Consider the following 18,937-nt stretch of genomic DNA (forward strand, 5'->3'; position numbering starts at 1 on the left):
AGGGATTATAAAACACAATATCAGTGTGCGCGCACACACACACACCCTCATACTCAAGACATTACATATGTAAGCCATATGAAGCCATGTGTAATAGCTATCATAAGACATTGCCTAGCTAAGTGCAAAAATCATTACATTGTATTTTTACTGTTATGTGGTTATTGTACATTGAGACAAAGACTCCTGTAAAAGATTTATGATAATGCATAGAGCTTCTTTATTGTCTTCTGTCTCAGTTCTTAGAGTGAGTTCATGGCATGGAAACAATAACAGTGCAGTAATTTCAGATGATGTACAGTTGCACACAGGCAACACACACATCCATGCAAATCTCTTGTGCATTGTTAAAACTTAGCATTTAAGAAGAGACTCACAGATCAGTGATTATTCATATGTACACACACAAATATGCATAAAGATGGAGCTGAATTTTAACAGAAAAGCCTCCGCTGCCTTGTTTAGCTACTTTTTGGCTTCTCTAATGAAGCCTGGTGTTTTTGTGCAACACACACACACACACACACACACACACACGTCCCAGGAGCTTTTTCAGTGCGTTGTTTGCACACACACCCACACACCCCAAACATCCCCACAAATAGAAACCAGGGGGGGGGGGGGGCTCAAACAGAACAGGACTCCCCTAGGGTCTGTGTGCAACCCGAGTGAGATCATTATATAGAGAATAGATAGCTCAGCGTATTAGTAGTGATGTGATTTTTGCTTGGCTGGGAAATATGCCTTGCCTTTGTCAGAAAGAATGCAATATTGCTGTGTGTCGAGTTAGAACCCAGTTGTAGTGCATTATGGATTCCAGGTGTATGGAAAGTTACCATTAAATGTTGCCAATCAGACATTTTATAGAATTGTTTGTGCCATGCTGAACATACGCAACATCATATAAACCACAACAAAAAGGGGTGTGAGCATTTTTTAATAATAAAAATATGTACATCACACTTTTCATAAACCGTGGGAATTTACAAATCTATTTTATACAAAATGCCCTTAAAAGGGTGCACAGTTCATGAGGGAGATTCTAAGAGAAGACACAATCCTCACACACACGCTCTCTCACACACACACACACACACACACCTGCACACCAACATTACACAGTTGTAGTGCATACACAAATAAATAAGAACAGAGTATATACAGGAAGTACATGACCGCATAGCAACAAGTAATTCTACAGCATAAGAAGTGCACAGGAAACAAAAACCTAAATGAAAGTGTCACTTGTACTTGACAGCAGACATATAGCGAATGCGACTTGTGGCTAGTTACAGAGCAGAAAGAGGAGGATGAGTGGGGCAGAGCTGACCTGCAGCTATAGTGCATCCATGATGATCACAGCAAGAGGACGCATGCAGCATTGCAGGCAACCACACGGCACCTGTCCACTTTATTTATGGGTCAAAGCATAATGCCTCACCACATGCGACACACAGGACTTACAGAATCTTTGTTTCCTTTATATATATATTTTTTCTAAACACAAAAAGTTATACTGGGGTGGAGGATAACAGTCAATTTCCTTTGTTGATTAAGTGCCATTCAAAGAAAGGGGATGTGAGGCCCCCCAAGACAATGCAAAACTCACTCAGGTTATTCTATCATGTCCATTCTTTATGATTACAGCTTTTAGTTTTTTTGTTTGTTTTCACTACTGATGTCCAAGTTCTCCTTGCCTGACTCTCTAGTGGATGAAGATCCCTCACTGGGAACTTGTGGGACCACATTTCTTTCAGTAATCGTTTTCACATTTGCATTCTTCACTCTTCCAGAGCCAGACATTTCTGAGGGTTCTGATCCACACACGGGGGAATGGTAATCTTCTCTGTTCTGTCTTCTTTGGTTATCTCGGTTCTTCATGTTTCTGAGGAGCTGGCTTCGGGTTCTAGATGAGTTATTTTGGTGCAGGTTTCAGTGCTGCTCTATAACTGACCTCAAATGGTGTTTTTTCACCTTGGGTTCTACAAATAAGAATTAAAAAGAATGGTTTAGACAAAGCCACTGTGTCACTTATCCTAAAGATGAATGTCAGTTCAGTCTCAGTTTATATATATGGAACATATTTAAAATGAGACCACAATGTAGAAGTAAATGTTGGTTGACATGTATAGGAGAAATGCATGTCATTTTAATGCTGGTAGTGAGTACTGATTTAAGTTTTGGATGCTTACTGTATTGTAGGACTGGCCTGGCTTGGCCTGGGGTCTGGAAGGTTTTGGAAGTTGTTGGTCCTTGGCCTTCAGCAGTGATCACCCCCACCTCCAGCCTGTAGAGCGATGACCGTTGCAAGCCAGAGACTACAAGAACATTCCTCTCCTAGAAAAAAGGTCAGCGCGAGAAGTAGAGGGGTATTGGCCCCAAATGTGGAAAGAACCGTGGCCTTAAGGACCAAGACCAACATTTTCCAAATATGAAAACCTGGCTATTGTGCATAGTTTCAGTGCCTAATTTGGAAGTCTAAAATGCAGTGCTGGTTTTGTAAACACTTCATTAGGAAGATGATTATGTTTTGAAACCATTGTATAATGAAGACTTGCAGAGGCATGGAGTGAATGAGCAGTTGTCATGGTTAACTACTATTCAAGGCTGAACAGCTGTGTACAGGCCCCATTGCATGGCTGAGCACTGTGGGCATCAGGAGAGCTGCAGCAACTGTGGACTCACGGGAGGCAGGATCTGAGACTGGGAGATGAGGCAGTTGGGCAGGTTGTTTCCGCAGCTCTCGGCGGCAACCTCTGCCCAGGTCACCTGGTAGCCTGTTACCTGCGGAGGGGGTCGGGGTGTGGCCACCACCCAGGAGAACAGGCCTGTCACATTGCCCTTCTGTACGGAGAAGGCAGCAGTGAGGTTCGTAGCCCTGGCCTGGACTTTTGGGGCAACAGCTGCTGAAAGAAAAGAACCAAAACAATGGAGGAGGGAACCAACAGGCCTGATATGTTTCTATGTACAGCATTTGGCAGGTGCTCTGAGACAGAAAGACTTGCAAACCTTTATCAGTAGGCAGCATATGTGCTCCTTGGGAACCAAACCCACGACCTTGGTGTTAGCACTTTTTTAGATTAATTTAGGCAAAGCCGGCCACACTTTCTTTTATTCATTGGACATGTGATCTAATATTTTGGCATTTTGTTCTCCGATTGGCAGTTCTGCTCCAGTCTACTGACTCCAAGGTCCAACCAGATGTGTGTCCACCAGAAATCACCCCCTGCCACCCTTAACAAAATCAACAGATGGACTAGAAACCCTGAAGCACTGCTGGAACGAGTGAGGAAAACACACAGGCATTAGAAGCTCTGCAGGGAGTCTTGGAGCAGAGGCTAACCTGGCTGTCCAGGGCAGGGGATGGGTTTGGGGCTCTTGACCTGGACGGCAGAGCAGGCCGGGGTGTAGAAGGCGGTGCTCTCTGCCTGCATTCGCCCCTTGGACCCAGTGGGCTGGAGGGTGACTTTGTACTTGCAGGAGAACTGGAGACCAGGCAGGGTGGCATAATTCTCCTATGTGTCACAATCAAATAAAGTTGAGTTTCAGCAATTTTATATACAGTATATATGAATTATATAAACTCACTGGTATGATTATACTTTAAATGATTTTATCCACATTTGACTGCTTGGAGATAATGTACAAATGTCTGACACAAAAATTCTTGCAGCTAGCTTTCACAAAATAATCACGCAATGCCAAGGAGTATGGGTATTCTGATTGTGTGGTCTGAGGCTATTGATTTCAACACATTTCTTTCACTTTCCCAATTTCTTTCCTTTTCCTACACAACACTGATGCATGTGAGGCTTCCCCTCATTTGCAGTGCAGTTGATCAGGGAAAAAAAGAAAAAAAAAAAGAAAAAAAAAAAAAACTTGTTTGAATTTATGGTTATGGCATATGGGCCCCTGCTGATGGCAGGATGAGATGAACAGAAGACTACCTGGGTGATGAGTTTCTCCTGGGCTCTGGTTCTATTATGAGAGCAGATCTCTGGGAACCACTGCACACGGAAACCATTCACATTCAGTTCTAAACAAGAAAAGGGGCAGTGGGTTTAGCCTTGAGAACTAGTGAACTTGGACTCAGCTGGTCCAAACACAGAACACATGTGTGATCCATACTGAATATATTCTTTAGCTATAGATGTAGATTCACTATAGTGTACCTTACATGGTGGGCATTCAGACACAGACAAGCACGAGCCTTTTCAGTAAGGAATCACCATAAATGAGCCATTTTTGGCCCAGACAAAGATTAGGTGAGTCTTATTCCATATACCAGTTTTGTAATCCATCATCGTTTAATATTACATGGTATTACATGAAAACAGTGATATGAAAGCAACCTTCTACTAAACAAATTATTTAAGGGTTTCCACTGTAGTTCAGTTGTAGCCAGTTCCCAGTTTGTTGAAAAGCAGCCTTCAAACACAAGAAATCACAATAATGTACCAAAATCAATAAGAATGACTAGTCTTGTGAAATCTCCCTCTCTCTCTCTCTCTCTCTCTCTCTCTTTCTCATCTATTAGAAGGATTCTGATAAGATTTGTACTGAGTTGAGTCAGGCCTCTCTTCTGTTCCAAGATTTTACCTGGTTCAATCTATGATGATTGGTCAAACACTGCAAATACCGCTCCATCTTGGTAAGCACAGACACACCTCCTACATTCATAGTAGCAAACCTCAATGCTCTGCTTTACCTCATGTTAAAGAGATTGGTGCACACACAAACAGATCTCTGCTTTAAGGACAACTCTTCAGAAGTTTTCCCTACAGCCGTGACGGAAGGTGAGGCTCACTGCTCCATCCTTACCCCACTTCTTCCAGTAGACTCGAACCTGGAGCTGACCATCTTGGTAGAATGGTGTGCCCACATCCAGGATGTCCGACTGGGGCTTCTCAGGCACAGAGCTGCCCTTGGCTTCGGACTCTGAGATGAAGCCAATAATGAAAATGGGGAATGACTGGCATGAAACTGGATATAAAACCAAGCCACCAACTATGTGAGGGAAATCAGAAATAATAACAATCAAAAACAGAGCTACAGGAGGAAAGCTGAAACACTCTGGAAAGTTTATAGCCTTCTTTTTTTACCACATCCCTAAGAAGTGTAAACATTATAAAAGAAATGAGCATTAGTAAATAAAACCATTTACAAGAGGAAAATTTTAGCATGGCAGTTAGCATGCCATGAGTTTATCTGCCAAGTTTAGCTTCTGAGCGTGTTTGGCCTCGTTAACGTTGTGTGGATGTCCATGTCATCCAGTGCGTGAGTGAATGGCATCCGTACGGGTTTCTTGGCGGTGCGTGGAGAAGCGCACTCTGGTCTTGCTGCTCTTCAGAGGGAGCTGCCCCCAGTATGACACGGCCTGCAGCTCCACACTGTAGCTCCTGTTCTCCCTCAAGCCCTCCAGCTCGACCGAGTCCGAGTCCTGAGCAAACGCACGCAGGCATTACAACTGCTGCAGGGTTGCCGTGTTGCTACAACAGCGGCTCAGTCTCCAAAGTGACTACTTCGTCCAAGACCAAGTGCTACATACACGACACACGCAGCAGAAACATGCCGTATTCATCAATGAGTTCATACGGACATACAAAATGTCAAGACAACATAAACAGTATTGTCAAATCAAGTTAGTGGCTGGTTTGGATGCGTGCTCTGATTAAAGATAGGATGTTCTGCTGTTGAGCTCACTCAATAAACTAACCGGTTAAACAAAATGATAGGTGTCTTGAACAGAAGTACAGCATGTAATGCAATTCCATATTTTGTCTGTGGTATTCTGGAATGGCCTGGATAAGCGAATGATTTTCATAATTTTCCTTTTTGTAATAGAAGCTTCAAACAATGGGAGCTTTTTTTGTAAGAGAAGCTTCAAACCGAGGTTTTGATGTGTCCGAATTCGTTCAGCGGTTATTTAAAATACGTGGTTTTAAGAGAAAACGTCCACACCCCCAACCCCACCTCCCCCAGCCTTTAGAAGAATGCAGCACGTACATAAAACACAAACAGTGTCGCTGCCATCCCCGAAATTGCTTGGGGGAGAAAAATAATAAACTCCCCAGAAATGATCTCACTCAAAGAAAAACAACTTTGTTGTTATTAAGAGATTTCCTTCCCTCGAACGGGATGAGAACTGATTTGCTGTTTTTGGCCGTGTGTCGGCCGCTGCCGTTGAGCACTGCACTTCACCAGCACCAGTGATGCAATGCAAACGCACACTGCCTTGCCCCAATTTAAGCTTTCACACCATCAAAGGCATGCGCGTGAGGTGTTTATCTAGCGCTGCTTGCACTGGGATTCTTAATTTGTTGCGTCTTGCTGAAGGGGGGGGGGGGGTGCATAGAGTGTCTGCCTTCAAGGTTTTTTTTTTTTTTAAATTAGACCAGCCTGTGGGGAATCGAGTGAGACAGACAGAATGAGAAATAACTGAAATATGAGAGGACGAAAAAGAATAAAGAAAGAGGGAAAATGGAAATAAAGAAAAACAGACGTACAAAATGAAAGGGGGGGGGGGGGTGAAGTATTACCCCACTGACAGTCTTCCTGCTCTTGAGTTTAGGAGGCACGGTGAGCTCTCCCTCATTAAGTGTCCCACTCCAGGCCAGTTTGTAGTGTTGCACTGGGATGTCTGGGTCAGCCGGAGCCGCCCAGCTCACACGGACGGACCCTGACTGGTCCGAGCCAAAGGCCACGTCACTCACCCGCAGGTCAGAGGGGGTTGGAGGTGGGGATGGATCTGAGCAGGAGAAATGACAACATGGTTAGTTATGAGAGAGAAAGTAATGCACCAGCACATAGAGCGCATGATTGATTTTGTGCGTTACTGTTCATACGAACTGGACCCATTACCTCATCTGCTTAAATATGAGGAGTAACAGAACAGTGATTCATATTAATCATCTCATAAATCATACATTAGCAATAGTTGATGCTTGTTTTCCAGCTCAATCTTGCCAACTCCCCTCCTCCCCTACCTCCCTCCCGCACGCACGCCCGCCCACCCACACACGCACCTTTTGAGGATCTGAAGTGTCTACTAGGGGTGGTGAATCCCCTGGTGCCATGCACGTTGACTGCAGCCACTCGGAACTGATACCAGCGGCCGGGTCGAATGTCAGACAGCCACACACGCTCCTCTGATGTCTGCACGTCCAATCAGCAAGAGAAGAACCCCACAACACCCCGCATGACCATCGATGAACCACGTACAAAACGAGAGAACACGACTAGGTGGATGGATCCAGAGAAGTCAAATACACACCAACATATCTGATCCGGGGCAGCACGCGCGCACGCACACACGCACGCACACACACACACACACACACACACACACACACACACACACACACACACACACACACACACACACACACACACACACACCTGTGCCACCACCCTCCACGCAGTAGCGTCATCCTCGCTGGGGTGGATGCCATAGTTCCATCTGCTCTGGAGCACATGCAGCACAGGCTCGGCAGACACGTTGAACCTGGAGGACCAGTGCACCGCCAAGGCGCCGGACGGCATCTCCTCAAATGCCAGCTCCTTCCTGGGCTTGAGCGGTGCGCCTGCAGGGCCGGGCACAGAGCTGGACCATGAGTAGGAGACGGCAGGACAGCCAGGGACGGTTCTCAGCATCCACACATCATCTCAGTGACAGCAGGGTTCTGTGAGTGTCAGTTTGATGTCATGATGATGTGTTGATGCAGAGAGTTTCTTCATGCGGTCTAGTTTTCCTTGTGCCTTCCCTCCATACCATCTACATGTGAACGTGTAAATATTTTACGAAACGAGACGCAGACAGACATCGCATCATGCAGACATCACACAGCTGTTTTCTGTCACACGCAATCCAAACTCCACTCTCAAAATATAGAGAACCGAGTTATGAGTACCACTAAACAGAGCGAGGAAAGGAAGTGAGGAGAAACTCTCCACAGGTTCAAAGTACACCAGTGTTCTCAGAGAATGTGTGAACTGTACTCATCTGAAGCGATCACGAATAAAGACAAGAGAAAGGTGACACTAGGAAGACAAGGCGAGGCTGGGAAATGACGCAGACCAGCGCAAAGCTTTTACGGTGTTAATCGTGTGTTGCTCACGTACTGGTCGCATGTTGTTTTAAGCACTGAAGGAGACGTGGGCAGATGGGTGGGAGGAGGAAGAGGCAAAACACCACGTCGCTTAGCATCGCAGCATGCATCGCCGTGAGTCTCATCTGACGGACACACCTCGGTAGAGGTTCCTGGGCGTCTGGCAGGTGTGCCCACAGCCATTGGGGCAGCACTTCTTGTGGGCAGAGCAGTCTGCGTCCTCTGCGCAGCCCTCCACACAGGCAGCCGCGAAGCCCGTGGCGCGCTCCGCCGACGGACACTCGCCCTGCTTCGTGGATGCCACCGAACGCAGGAACTCGCAGCTCGTCACACACTCGCTGTGCCGCTTCGGGAACGCATGCTGCGGCGTGGAGGGGCAGCCACAGGGGACAGGTAAAGGGGTCAGTACAGAGAGCTTATCCTTGGTTTAAACAATGGCCTAGCAAAATCCCCCTTCAGCTGCAATTACAGTAGAAAGAACGTGGATAGGTTTTCCAGAACTTGGGGGTTTCTAACTTTAAGGGGGCTGGGACCCATGACGGACCTTTTGGACAGCAAAACATTGCTTAGGATTCGGGAGAATTGTTGGAATAGCCATTGTATTTCCCTTATGCGAAAAGAAATTAAGAAAATAAATCACAGCTGGGCTTTGTTTACTATACATTTGCAGTGGCAAGAAAGACCGACATCTTGGCATCATTACATAATAGTGAAAAATGCTTGACACCACTCAGAATATTTTATACAAATTCAGACCATCATGCATTTGTATGTTGCAGTAGGCTTGCAAAGTAAACCCAGCTTCAATCTATTAAGGCAATGCCAGTTGTTTGCTACAAATAGCAGTGGATCTCAATGGGAGTAAAGTCTAAGGCTAGGGTCAAAATGGCATTCCATGTGTTATTAATAAAACATGCTCCAATGAGCAATTACAATACACTCAAGGAGCAAGAGAAGGTTCTGGGGAGATGTAGTGCACTCATATCAGGAGACACTGAAGGAGAGGAAAGAAAAAAAACATTGTTCTTGTGATTTTAGCAATCATGTATCAGGAAAGGAAAACTTTTACATTTCTGACTTTTGGACAATGGAAGACTGCTAATGAAAGACATTGCATCCATTGGACCTACCTGACTAAAAACAGTCAGTAGTATTTAAAATGAGCAGAACAAGCTCAGCCACTCTGAATCAAAGGGCATTTACTTTCTACTTTCTTTAATCCTCTGAGAAACCACTACAAATTTTGAAGAACACTGTAGGTAATACCTCACATAACTCTTGACAAGGTCCATCCTTCAGTTCCCAGGATTCTTTGCATGGCGCCAGGCACTGAAAACAGACAGAAGTTAGATTTGTATGCTTTAAAAACTAGCAATCCTACTGAGACAGCAAAAAGCCCAATAAACAGACATGACTGCTTTTGTTGTTGGGTTTGGGTAAATACGGTGCATGCCTGTTTGGCCTCGATACTCTTTCTCTTCTAACTGGAGCTGCAGGAGAAAGAACATCCTGCGCACACACACCTTCAGCAATATTTTCCATTTGCAATGCAAATATGCTTTTCATTCTTGCCTCAGTAACATGCGCTGACCCATGCATTGCCTCCCTCTCAGTGACTCATTGAATCTCTCCAGACCTCTCAGAATTTCTCTCCATGCGTCTTCCTAAATCACCCTCTTTGGCCATGTCTCCCTTGGGTCTCCATCTCTCCCTCGCTTTCTCTCTCTCCGTCTCTGTCACAGCTCCCTGAATCTCCTGTCTCTCAGAATTTCTCTCTCCCTAAATCTCCTAAAGTGTGTGTGTCTCTCTGAATTTCTCTCTGTCCGTTTCCCCAGTGTGTTGCCTCCAGTGTCCTCTATCCAGACTTCCCTAAACGACACTGTCCAACACTCACTGCCTGAGTGAGCAGGCCCCAGGCGCCTCAGGGAAATTCACATTTCCAATTTCATGCTGTATTAATGAGACACAGCGGTCACTGCACCACTGTGCCATGGCGGGAGGGAAAAACAAGGAGAGCACACCAATCTAGGAACATTTCCTGGTACCGGAGTTCCAACTGTGACCACTAGGTAGGATGGTGCTGCAGTGACTTTCTACAGCAATATATGAGCAACCTTGTTGTATTCACAATCAGTCACTTGGCAAGTATGGCAATGAGGTCTTCTAAGTCGCTGTTCAGGACACTCTGATTTAAAATATTTGATGGGAGGAAGCCTTTTTGGCGACTGCGGAATAAGTCGTCAGAGAGGTTTGCGTGTGCTGGGTGGTGGCAGCATAAATACGCATCCACATGTGTTCTAGCGGGTGGGTGTGGGTGTGAGGTGGAGGTGGGTGTAGCTGGGAAGCCTTAGGGTTTTCTAGGGCAAACTTTCTGAATGAGAATGGGAAAAGTAATTTATCTTGGAGGGCAGTGGTAAAAGTGCACACCATTTAAAGAGCACGGGGGTGGGGGGGAGTGGAGCAGAGCTGTCGGAAACTATGAATAATAGCAAGCAGACAGACGCTGGGGCGCTTGGAGGGAGCGAGGGTAGCCCGTTTTATGGACCTCACCACGGCCAGGCCCCTGCTGAAAACGGCGCCCAGGGCCCAAGCATGCTAACCATACTAAAGGCTCCGGCCCACCTGCCAGTGAAGCACTTTGGGGGGGGGGGGGGGGGTTGTAGGTGGGAGTGTCCTACACCCTGCCTACAGATCCCATCCACAACAGCCTCGTAAACACAAGCAGCCATCTCTCAGGCACTTACATGGGTTTAAATCATCATATCCATCAGTGCCTGCAACAGGCACTTAAGCATCTAATGTTCTCACTCACTCCCCAGTCGCTACTTTGGAACAGGCTTTCAGGATACTGGTATATGGTTACTATACACTGTGGGCTATAATTAGTAGGGGCTAATGCACTTATGGACACGGAAAAGGAGGAGAAGCGTGTGTAGTTGAGCCAGAATCGGCCGCCACAAATCACACCTCAATAGATCGATTCTCCTGCAGATGTTCTCGCATTAAAAATCATGGACCTTCCAGCCCCCCCCGGCCAATCGCACCACAAACACCCGACATTTATTACCCTAAGTGTACACTGTAATCTGCCCTATCAAACTTAGCTGGTGTATTGCATCACAAAATTTACAGCCTCCTCCACTACCTGCAGAGAGGCCCATGCACCACACTATTCATAAAGCTCTCGTACAGCGAAAATTGCCTGCTTCACTGCATCTCACATTTGGGTGTACAAACTACTCTATCAGGGTGCAGGCAGCACTCCGCTAATCTAAACAGCTCACCCTACTTGTGGATAACAGCTGTGTGTGATTTAATGTGTGATCGGGGACATGGCACTCAGCTATTAAATCACACAGTGCTTGTCCAAGTCTCTGCCCCTGGAGGAGTAAAGCGTGGAGATCACCTTTCGAAAACCACCCATCGGCTCATGTCGAACCATATCTTCTCACGTTTCTTGCGATACGCTACTAATCCATCCAAGAGCCCCTGAAAATCCAGTGTCACTATTACACCCCAGCGCTGGTTAGTTTTCCACCCCATTTCAGGCGCAAATCAGGCATTCCTTTCCACCCGGCAAAATAAAGGTCATTTATGAGCAGCAGGCAGGGAGTAGACTTCAGGAAAGAGGTTGCCTTTGGGCCAGCTCCAGCTGAGCTCGGAAGAAAACACTTGCTTTGCATTTATGCAGAACAGACTGCAGCAGTTTCCCTAGTCTTGGTCCTGGAGTACATCTGCAATACACAGTTTAGGGTGTTAATGGATCTGGACCAAGTGATGAAACACTTCAGATAAATTTCAATCTCTTCACACACACCCTTCATGAGGTTAACTAATGCAGGGAAAACACTGTAAAGTCCAGGTCAGTTCTACATGCTCTGTAATTCAGACAAAGCATTCTCTGCGACATGAAGTGGAGAGATTTTGGGCTGGAGCAGACATTTCAGTGGACCGTGGCCAAGCACAAGAGCCCCTACCCTCCAGCAGAGAACAGCTTCAGCGGTGACCACGCATAATGCTCTAGTGCTCTGGTACATTGACTAGTTTTGGTTACGATGCCTGGCGCAGAGAGAGAGAGAGAGAGAGAGAGAGAGAGAGAGAGAAAGAGAAAGAGAGAGAGAGAAAGAGAGAGAGAGAGAGAGAGAGAGAGAGAGAGAGAGAGAGAGAGAGAGAGAGAGAGAGAGAGAGAGAGAGAGAGAGAGAGAAAGAGAGAGAGAGAGAGAGAGAGAGAGACCCAGCTTTTGCTGTGGTTTGTATTAGAACAAATTGCCATTGCTTTAAGGAGCTTCCAGGCCGGAAACACTGGAAAGTTGAATGTTAAGCTCTCAGACCAGTCCAACGCATTCCGAGTGGCCAGAAATGAAGTTGAACACATGGTATGCACAACAGTGTTCTCGCCCACCTTTGCTCTTACAATAAAGAAAATTAATTTACAACTATAAAGCCTCCGAAACGCGTCAAACTGCAATTAAACCAGCCGAGAGCATCATAGATGTATACCAATTACTCCTCTGACATTTAAACATGGAGCGCTAAAAGGTTACTGTCATAGGAATAGAATGACATTCAAGTGCCCAGGCAAGGCCAAGCCACAAGGACCGCTCCTGCACCATAAATGACTCTATAGACCTTCTAAATGGGTGAGTCACTATACATGCCACCTGCTAGTTAATCACTCTGGAGTGTTCTTCGAGGGTTAGGCAAGTACCATCTGAATATGTCTGCTGTCCCAAGCAGTGGCCTGTGGGATAATCCAAACAGCAAATGGGTTAAGTCAGTTTGAAAAAGAAAAGACATTCATGGGTGCCATTCTAAGGCAAAAGTGAGTTTTGAGAATATAGAACAATCAACCAACATCTAAAGACGTTTTAATGTGGACGATGCATGAATTACTTTTCAACTTGCTTGTAAACACCCAAGGGGCAATTGTCCGTGTCAGTCATTTGAGCAGATGCACAAAACACAAACTGCCATTAGGAGATATTTCAGTAAGTAGTGTAGCAAGAACAAAGGTTCAGTGCAAGTGCTGAATTTCCACCGATATCACCACAGCAGATGCTGTTGCTTTCTTGTGGTGTTCCTCCCTAAACAAAGATTGGCATCCACAGGCCTCATGCACCTGAGCGCAGGGAGTGGCTACTTTCAGCACAAGTCACATGGATATACACTATACAAGGACCCTAGCGTTAACCGCCAAGCCTCCAGACAGAGAGTCATAAAAGCAGCTAGCTCGATCCAATGAGTCACACTGGCACGCGTTCTACTCACTTATTAATTACACTCTAACTGCACCTACTAAGAACAAAATGGTCCCTAATTTCCTAACTGAGGAAATTACTTGAAACTGTAACACAATTAAACAGAGTCAAATAGTTGCAAACTGGTTTTCTGACAAAGCCTAACAGCATTACTACTGACACAAGGACTTCTAAAAGCGCAGTGGTCTGTGGCTAGCGGATCTCTAAACCAATAACAGCCTGGAGAACTGAATAGTGTGTGTGCTAAAGGGATTGGCTGTGTTTAAGGGGACGGGTGGGAGGGCTCTCTAGAGGGTATCCTGAAAATCTGTAGAGCAGTTGGCCAAATGTTTTTATGGATGGAGGGAGAGAGGTCGAAGGTCCTGGTTGTTCCTGTGAGCCTGCCCCAGGGGTGATATGGAAACATGGGGCTGTGCTGCTCTGCACCAGAGGCAAAAATACACCAAAGCTCTAAAAGAGTTCAGACCCTTATAGATGTTTTGCTGCAACAGACTGTCTGTTTAGGCAGTTAAGCAAGAAAAGGAGTGCCGATCTTCAATCAGTTTCCTCCCCATTACTATGGTGGTGATTAGAACTGATCTTAGAACAGCCGGTTAAATGCGGGGAGTGGGGGGTCAATGTGTGTATGTTTAGTAACTCCTTGCGCAGGTATTCATCTTAGTTTAAAAATACGTAAGGGGAGAGAACTAACCGCACCTTATACCATAGATCAGAGAAAGAAATAATATCCACAGTTCAAACAGAGTTGTGTGAACAGTGTGGGAAGAATCCGCAGTGGCAGCCTGACAGCTGTATACCTCTCTACTACAGGCACTAAACTGTTACTAAAGTACAGGCCTGCTGCAGCATAATAATCTGTTAATCTCCTCATTACAGAACGGGGGTTGAGCATTTCTGCCTCACGGTGTGCAGACCACGTGGGGTTTCGGCTCAATTCGTTTCAGTCTGGTTATGGATTTGACCAGGAGCCACTACATCATAAGCTTGTTTCTGTATGAAAAGCACCCATCATAGGAAAAATTGGGGTCTGAAGCAAAAACTGACACACTGTTCCACGGTGTGATGTACGATGTCATTATCGGAGGCGCACGAGCATACCAATGTTTGAAAGTGACGGATCTTCTCCGCCTCTGTGTCGAGCAGCCATGTAATGCCTTGTAACTTTGACAGAAATTACCTTTGTGCATTGCTTATGGCCTTGACACCAACCCAGGGCTCCATTGCTCTGGAGAGAGGAAGAGTGAGAGAGTGAGAGAGAGAGGGAGAGAGAGGAGAGAGAGAAATGAGCAACATGGGAAATGAGCACCATGTTGCAACCTGTTTTAATGGAACTTCAACAATGGAACAGTCAATTACAGCTAATGATAAACACAAGCACCAGTAGAAAGTAATGGGGAAATCAGAGAAGATTTGGGGCGATTTTGGTGGCATATTTTTTTTAAAATAATCTAATCGTAAAGGCACAAAACATTTAATTAAAACATGTGCGGTAAAATGTGCAGGCATGAGCCAATGCCAACTACATGCCACCTTCTGTGCCCTGATCTCTCCCCTGGTTCCAAAAGCTAACGCCCAGCTGCTCCTCCGGCTTTAAATCGCAGCAAACGCCCACCCACACCAGTGCTCCCAAGACACCAAGGTCCTCTGGGAACCATTTGTTTCAAACCTTCCATGCTCAGAAAGCTAGCAAAAGGTCCTCACGTTCAGTTATTGGGCGGTGTACAACGCAAACCTCTCACCAGCTCTTGCGGTCACAAAGTCTGTTTACATAGCAAATCTTGGAATGCTCCTTGGCATGTCAGAAACCATCATGGAGGTTTGCTCCTTTGGCAAATGCAAACTGTCATTGGAGGGAGTTCCTGCAGTACGGAGCACAGCACCAAGTAGGAGCTTCTGGCTCTCCATGTGAAGACAAGGGCGATGGGGCTCCTGTTAGCGCAAAGGAAAAACTGAATTCACCAGTTCTCAGGCTGAACTTTCATCAGGGGATTATACATACATACATGAGTGCATCACAAGACAGGACTGTTGTGAAAGGAACAATAGTATGGCTAACAGATCCACTGTTATTGCTTCAGACAGAAGTACAGGCAGTGTAAGTGATGTGTGTTTGCAACATAAAAGGCATCCAATTCTCTTTTTGTTTTCATTTAAACTACAACTGGCTAAATAAATTGTGTTAATAATTCTAGTGAAGCACATCACCTATTCAAGACTGGGGGGGGTTGAAACAATGTAAATTAATTTTTCTAGGGTAATGCCAGGTCACTTATATGTTAAAGTAAATCCATAAAATGGGGGGGGGGGGGGGGGACTGTTAAATGTCTGGTTGTTTGGTAACAAGCATCAATGGTTCCTTCTAGGCATTGGAAACACTGGAGAGATTTCTAGATTGAGCTGGCTAAGCACGGACCATAAACAGACCACCTCAAAGCCTGACTAATTTCCCTAATCACTGACCAGAACAGCCATTGAGAACTTTGTGATCTGTGCCTCATTCAGCCAATGCGAGTCAAATAAACCCACATCTCTTTATCTACCATCTCATACCTGAGGAAGGACTGAACGGACCAAATGCACCACCCCCGCCCCACTCCCCACTCCCCGGCCCTCAGGGTAGCATTCCAAGTGGATGCTGGAGACCAACGACATGGACTCGCCCCAACCCAGTGACTGGAGCGCATCACAAGAGCTCATTCTGGGCGATCCAGCCACTTCAGCAGCCTGTCTGGAACACGGGGGCCGCTCTGGAACACCGGCTACTTGTTGCATTGGAGCCCGCCGGGACAGCGGTGGTTCGAGAGCTGGAATAGTGCTGAGCCATCACACGCGTGTTGGGTTTGGGCTATTGTCTCCCAAGACAGGGCTGGCTGGCTGAGCTGATGAGAGATGCCCCAACACTGACGATGAGCAATGCGTCTGCCCCTCGTCTTGCACTGACTGCACTCTGTCTGTCTCAGGACAGGGTGACAAGCATCACGACGCTCTGGGCAGTCGATTCGATTGGCCGTTGGGTTTGAAATGAACATCCTTTGAAGTCTTTAGCTTTCAACTCTGAAAAAGAAATTTTCATCAAGAAGGAACTAGAGCAGACACATGACACAGAATAGCTTCTGTTGGCTCTGTGCCAACATCTTAACAAAAAGATTAGATGACAGAATTAGAATGTGTGTGCACTTTAGGTAAACCCTATAGTATATTTTTGCAGATGAATTGGAGAACTACACTGAAAAGGGCTCATAAATAATAATGATGTGGTCAAACTATGTGAAGCTCATCATATTACGTGTGTGCCTTTATCTTACATTACAGAATCATGCCAGCCTGAGGTTAGAGAGATAACTGAATACAGTACAGTTTAACTGTATATAGTATGATTTTTGTATATAGTTGATTTTAAATTAGTCAGGTCATTCATAGTCCAGTCAGCTACCTGTCAGTGTGAATCACATAATTCATGATAATGATCCTAAAAGAAGGATGAGTGAGGATAACGACGGATGAGTATTGATGTAATCACAGTAACGAGCATGCTACTCTGAGCACAGACACAAAGCCCTGAGGCATACATGCTTATACACACACACACACACACACACACACACACACAGACAGAGAGAGAGCGAGAGAGAGATGCAGAACAGTATACGGACTCTCTCTCTCTCTCTCTCTCTCTCTCTCTCTCTCTCAACATGTTTCACTAATCACAGCACTGGTATTAGTAATAAAATGTATCATGACCCAGTTAGTTTTTATGGTAATTTGGAATAAGTGTGATGTTGCTTATTCACAAAACCTTGTCCTGCAACGCCACAGCACTACACACTATACTGTTTTCCTTCTAGGGTGTTAATAATCTTGCTTGCTGAATTAAGATTCTGTTTCACTGTGAAGCATTTGTCCTCATACAAAGAAATTATTTAACTTCCTATGAACTTCTATGAGCCCAACAGCGGCATGTTTGCTTCGCTAATAAATGAGGGATATAATTTGACTTATTATCTGAAGCGGTCACAAATGACAGTACAAAACATTCCCCACTGCTCTTTTCTTTTATGAAATTTGAACAGGCATCACAGAAATAAACAAATAAAAAGACTAAGGTTTATCTTACATTTTTGAAGGTATTAATAAACATGCAGCGTTTAACAAACTAAATCCAATTTAATCTAATTATCACGATACATCGGCTTAACGATTAGAAGTAACGAGCTACTTTACGTACTTTAAAACACTGTAATAGTCTATGTCGATGTACGCAAGACAATCGTTACTTTGTACAGTTTATTAGTAGAAAGAGGCTTTGCACAGATTTACCTGAAAACGTCTAGGAGAGATCGCGATGCGCGTGCTGTGAAGGCTGAGGCACCTGGCGGCGCACCTTGTTCGGTAAATGCTGCCGAGAGCAGACGGCGACTCCTGTTTTCTTCCAAAGACAATTCCGCAGCCAAGCAGAAGAGTAATCCCAATGCAGACGGCGGAGGTCGTGTTGCACATCTTGAAGCAAACCGGTAAAGTATTTTTTTTTCCTCTCTCTCTTGAAGGCCGTCTGCAGCTTCTGAAAGTAAAAGGGGATGTGAGGGCGATGAATAAAAGTAATGAAACTTCATTCAGCGGCTGGGGCGGACTCTGCAGACGAACGCGAGACGCTATTGGAGGACGTCAGCGCGGGGAGGCTCACGCGGTCTCAGGTGCACTGTTTTAATGAGCAGATATGGCGTGCGATGAATACACGCGCAGGCTGCGCGGTGGTCAGAAGCCCTTTTTTAGATCGTAAGAGTCGGTCGCTTATAACACGAAGTGCTTTCATGCGAGAAACTAAGATAATAACTGTCCGTCTCCCTTATTTTTGGTCACATTTGTTGCTACAGACATTTCCATAGATATTGGAATGGTCTACTATGTTATAAATATTTGATAATTTGGTATCGCAATATGTTCATGCCTAAAATGAGTTTTTCTTTTCACTTTATGCAACAACGGACGTTGTTTGACGTTTGTCGGTGATCACACGGACGGCAATACAACTGCCGCCCTCTTTTGGTGACAGATTATTACCGAGGCAGAAGGTCGGAATAACGCAGTCAAAAGCACGTCTGTCCGATAAAGCTGTTATACGGTGGAAAGCATTTACATCATCTTTTGTGAGTAGCTTACATAGAAGAATCGTAAGTGTAAGAACGGAAAACTGCCAGTTCAATTTTTCTGTTTCGCCAAATGTGTATGTTAAATGTATGCTATAGGTGTGGGATATTGTTTATTTGAACTGATAAAAGGCTACATGCCTATAATAAGCCTTACTGCCAACCAATGCGCGCATTTTCCATTAACCCTCTGCTGTGATGCTGAACTGTGTGTGTGTGTGTGTGTGTGTGTGTGTGTGTGTGTGTGTGTGTGCGCGCTCCCCAACTGGCTCAATCCGAAACGTGAGGCCAACTAAGAAGGCGGCAGGAAGCATCCAGGGAACCCCCACAAATATTAACTGCCTGATTTCACCGGTAGCTTAAAAACAACACGGGTTTTATATCCATAGCAATTAAAACAACCACTACCATACGAGGGATCTCTCGA

The 18,937-nt window shown here is 45.4% G+C and overlaps 1 protein-coding gene across 7 annotated transcripts; it reads right to left on the minus strand.

Moving 5' to 3' along the window:
• Nucleotides 1–664: 664 nt before the first annotated feature.
• On the minus strand, nt 665–17,941 carry anos1a (anosmin 1a). 7 transcript variants are annotated; one of them, XM_081701495.1, is made up of 14 exons: nt 17,684–17,941; nt 14,544–14,591; nt 9,380–9,437; nt 8,122–8,469; nt 7,399–7,583; nt 7,026–7,155; nt 6,540–6,748; nt 5,299–5,440; nt 4,822–4,938; nt 3,948–4,036; nt 3,344–3,515; nt 2,785–2,906; nt 2,193–2,337; nt 665–1,982 (listed from the first exon to the last, which is right to left on the minus strand). In XM_081701495.1, the coding sequence occupies exons 1-14, from the start codon at nt 17,861–17,863 to the stop codon at nt 1,933–1,935; spliced, it is 1,995 nt and encodes a 664-aa protein (XP_081557621.1). In that variant the 5' UTR covers nt 17,864–17,941; the 3' UTR covers nt 665–1,932. The 7 variants fall into 7 exon arrangements, with proteins under 7 accessions (XP_081557621.1, XP_081557620.1, XP_081557619.1 ...); XM_081701494.1 differs by having other exon boundaries at nt 667–1,982; nt 2,686–2,903; XM_081701493.1 differs by having other exon boundaries at nt 668–1,982; nt 2,686–2,906.
• Nucleotides 17,942–18,937: the final 996 nt, after the last annotated feature.

Source organism: Electrophorus electricus, chromosome 18 (genome assembly GCF_041902795.1).
Source record: "Electrophorus electricus isolate QZ-2024a chromosome 18, ASM4190279v1, whole genome shotgun sequence".
Lineage (NCBI taxonomy): Eukaryota > Metazoa > Chordata > Actinopteri > Gymnotiformes > Gymnotidae > Electrophorus > Electrophorus electricus.

Coding starts and splice junctions, on each gene's coding strand:
- anos1a (XM_081701493.1), bottom strand. CDS start 17,863: ATGTGCAACACGACCTCCGCCGTCTGCATTGGGATTACTCTTCTGCTT. Junction 7,156..7,398: donor CGTGGAGGGTGGTGGCACAG/GTGTGTGTGTGT, acceptor TTGGACGTGCAG/ACATCAGAGGAGCGTGTGTG. Junction 5,441..6,539: donor GCAGGAAGACTGTCAGTGGG/GTAATACTTCAC, acceptor GCGTTTGCTCAG/GACTCGGACTCGGTCGAGCT.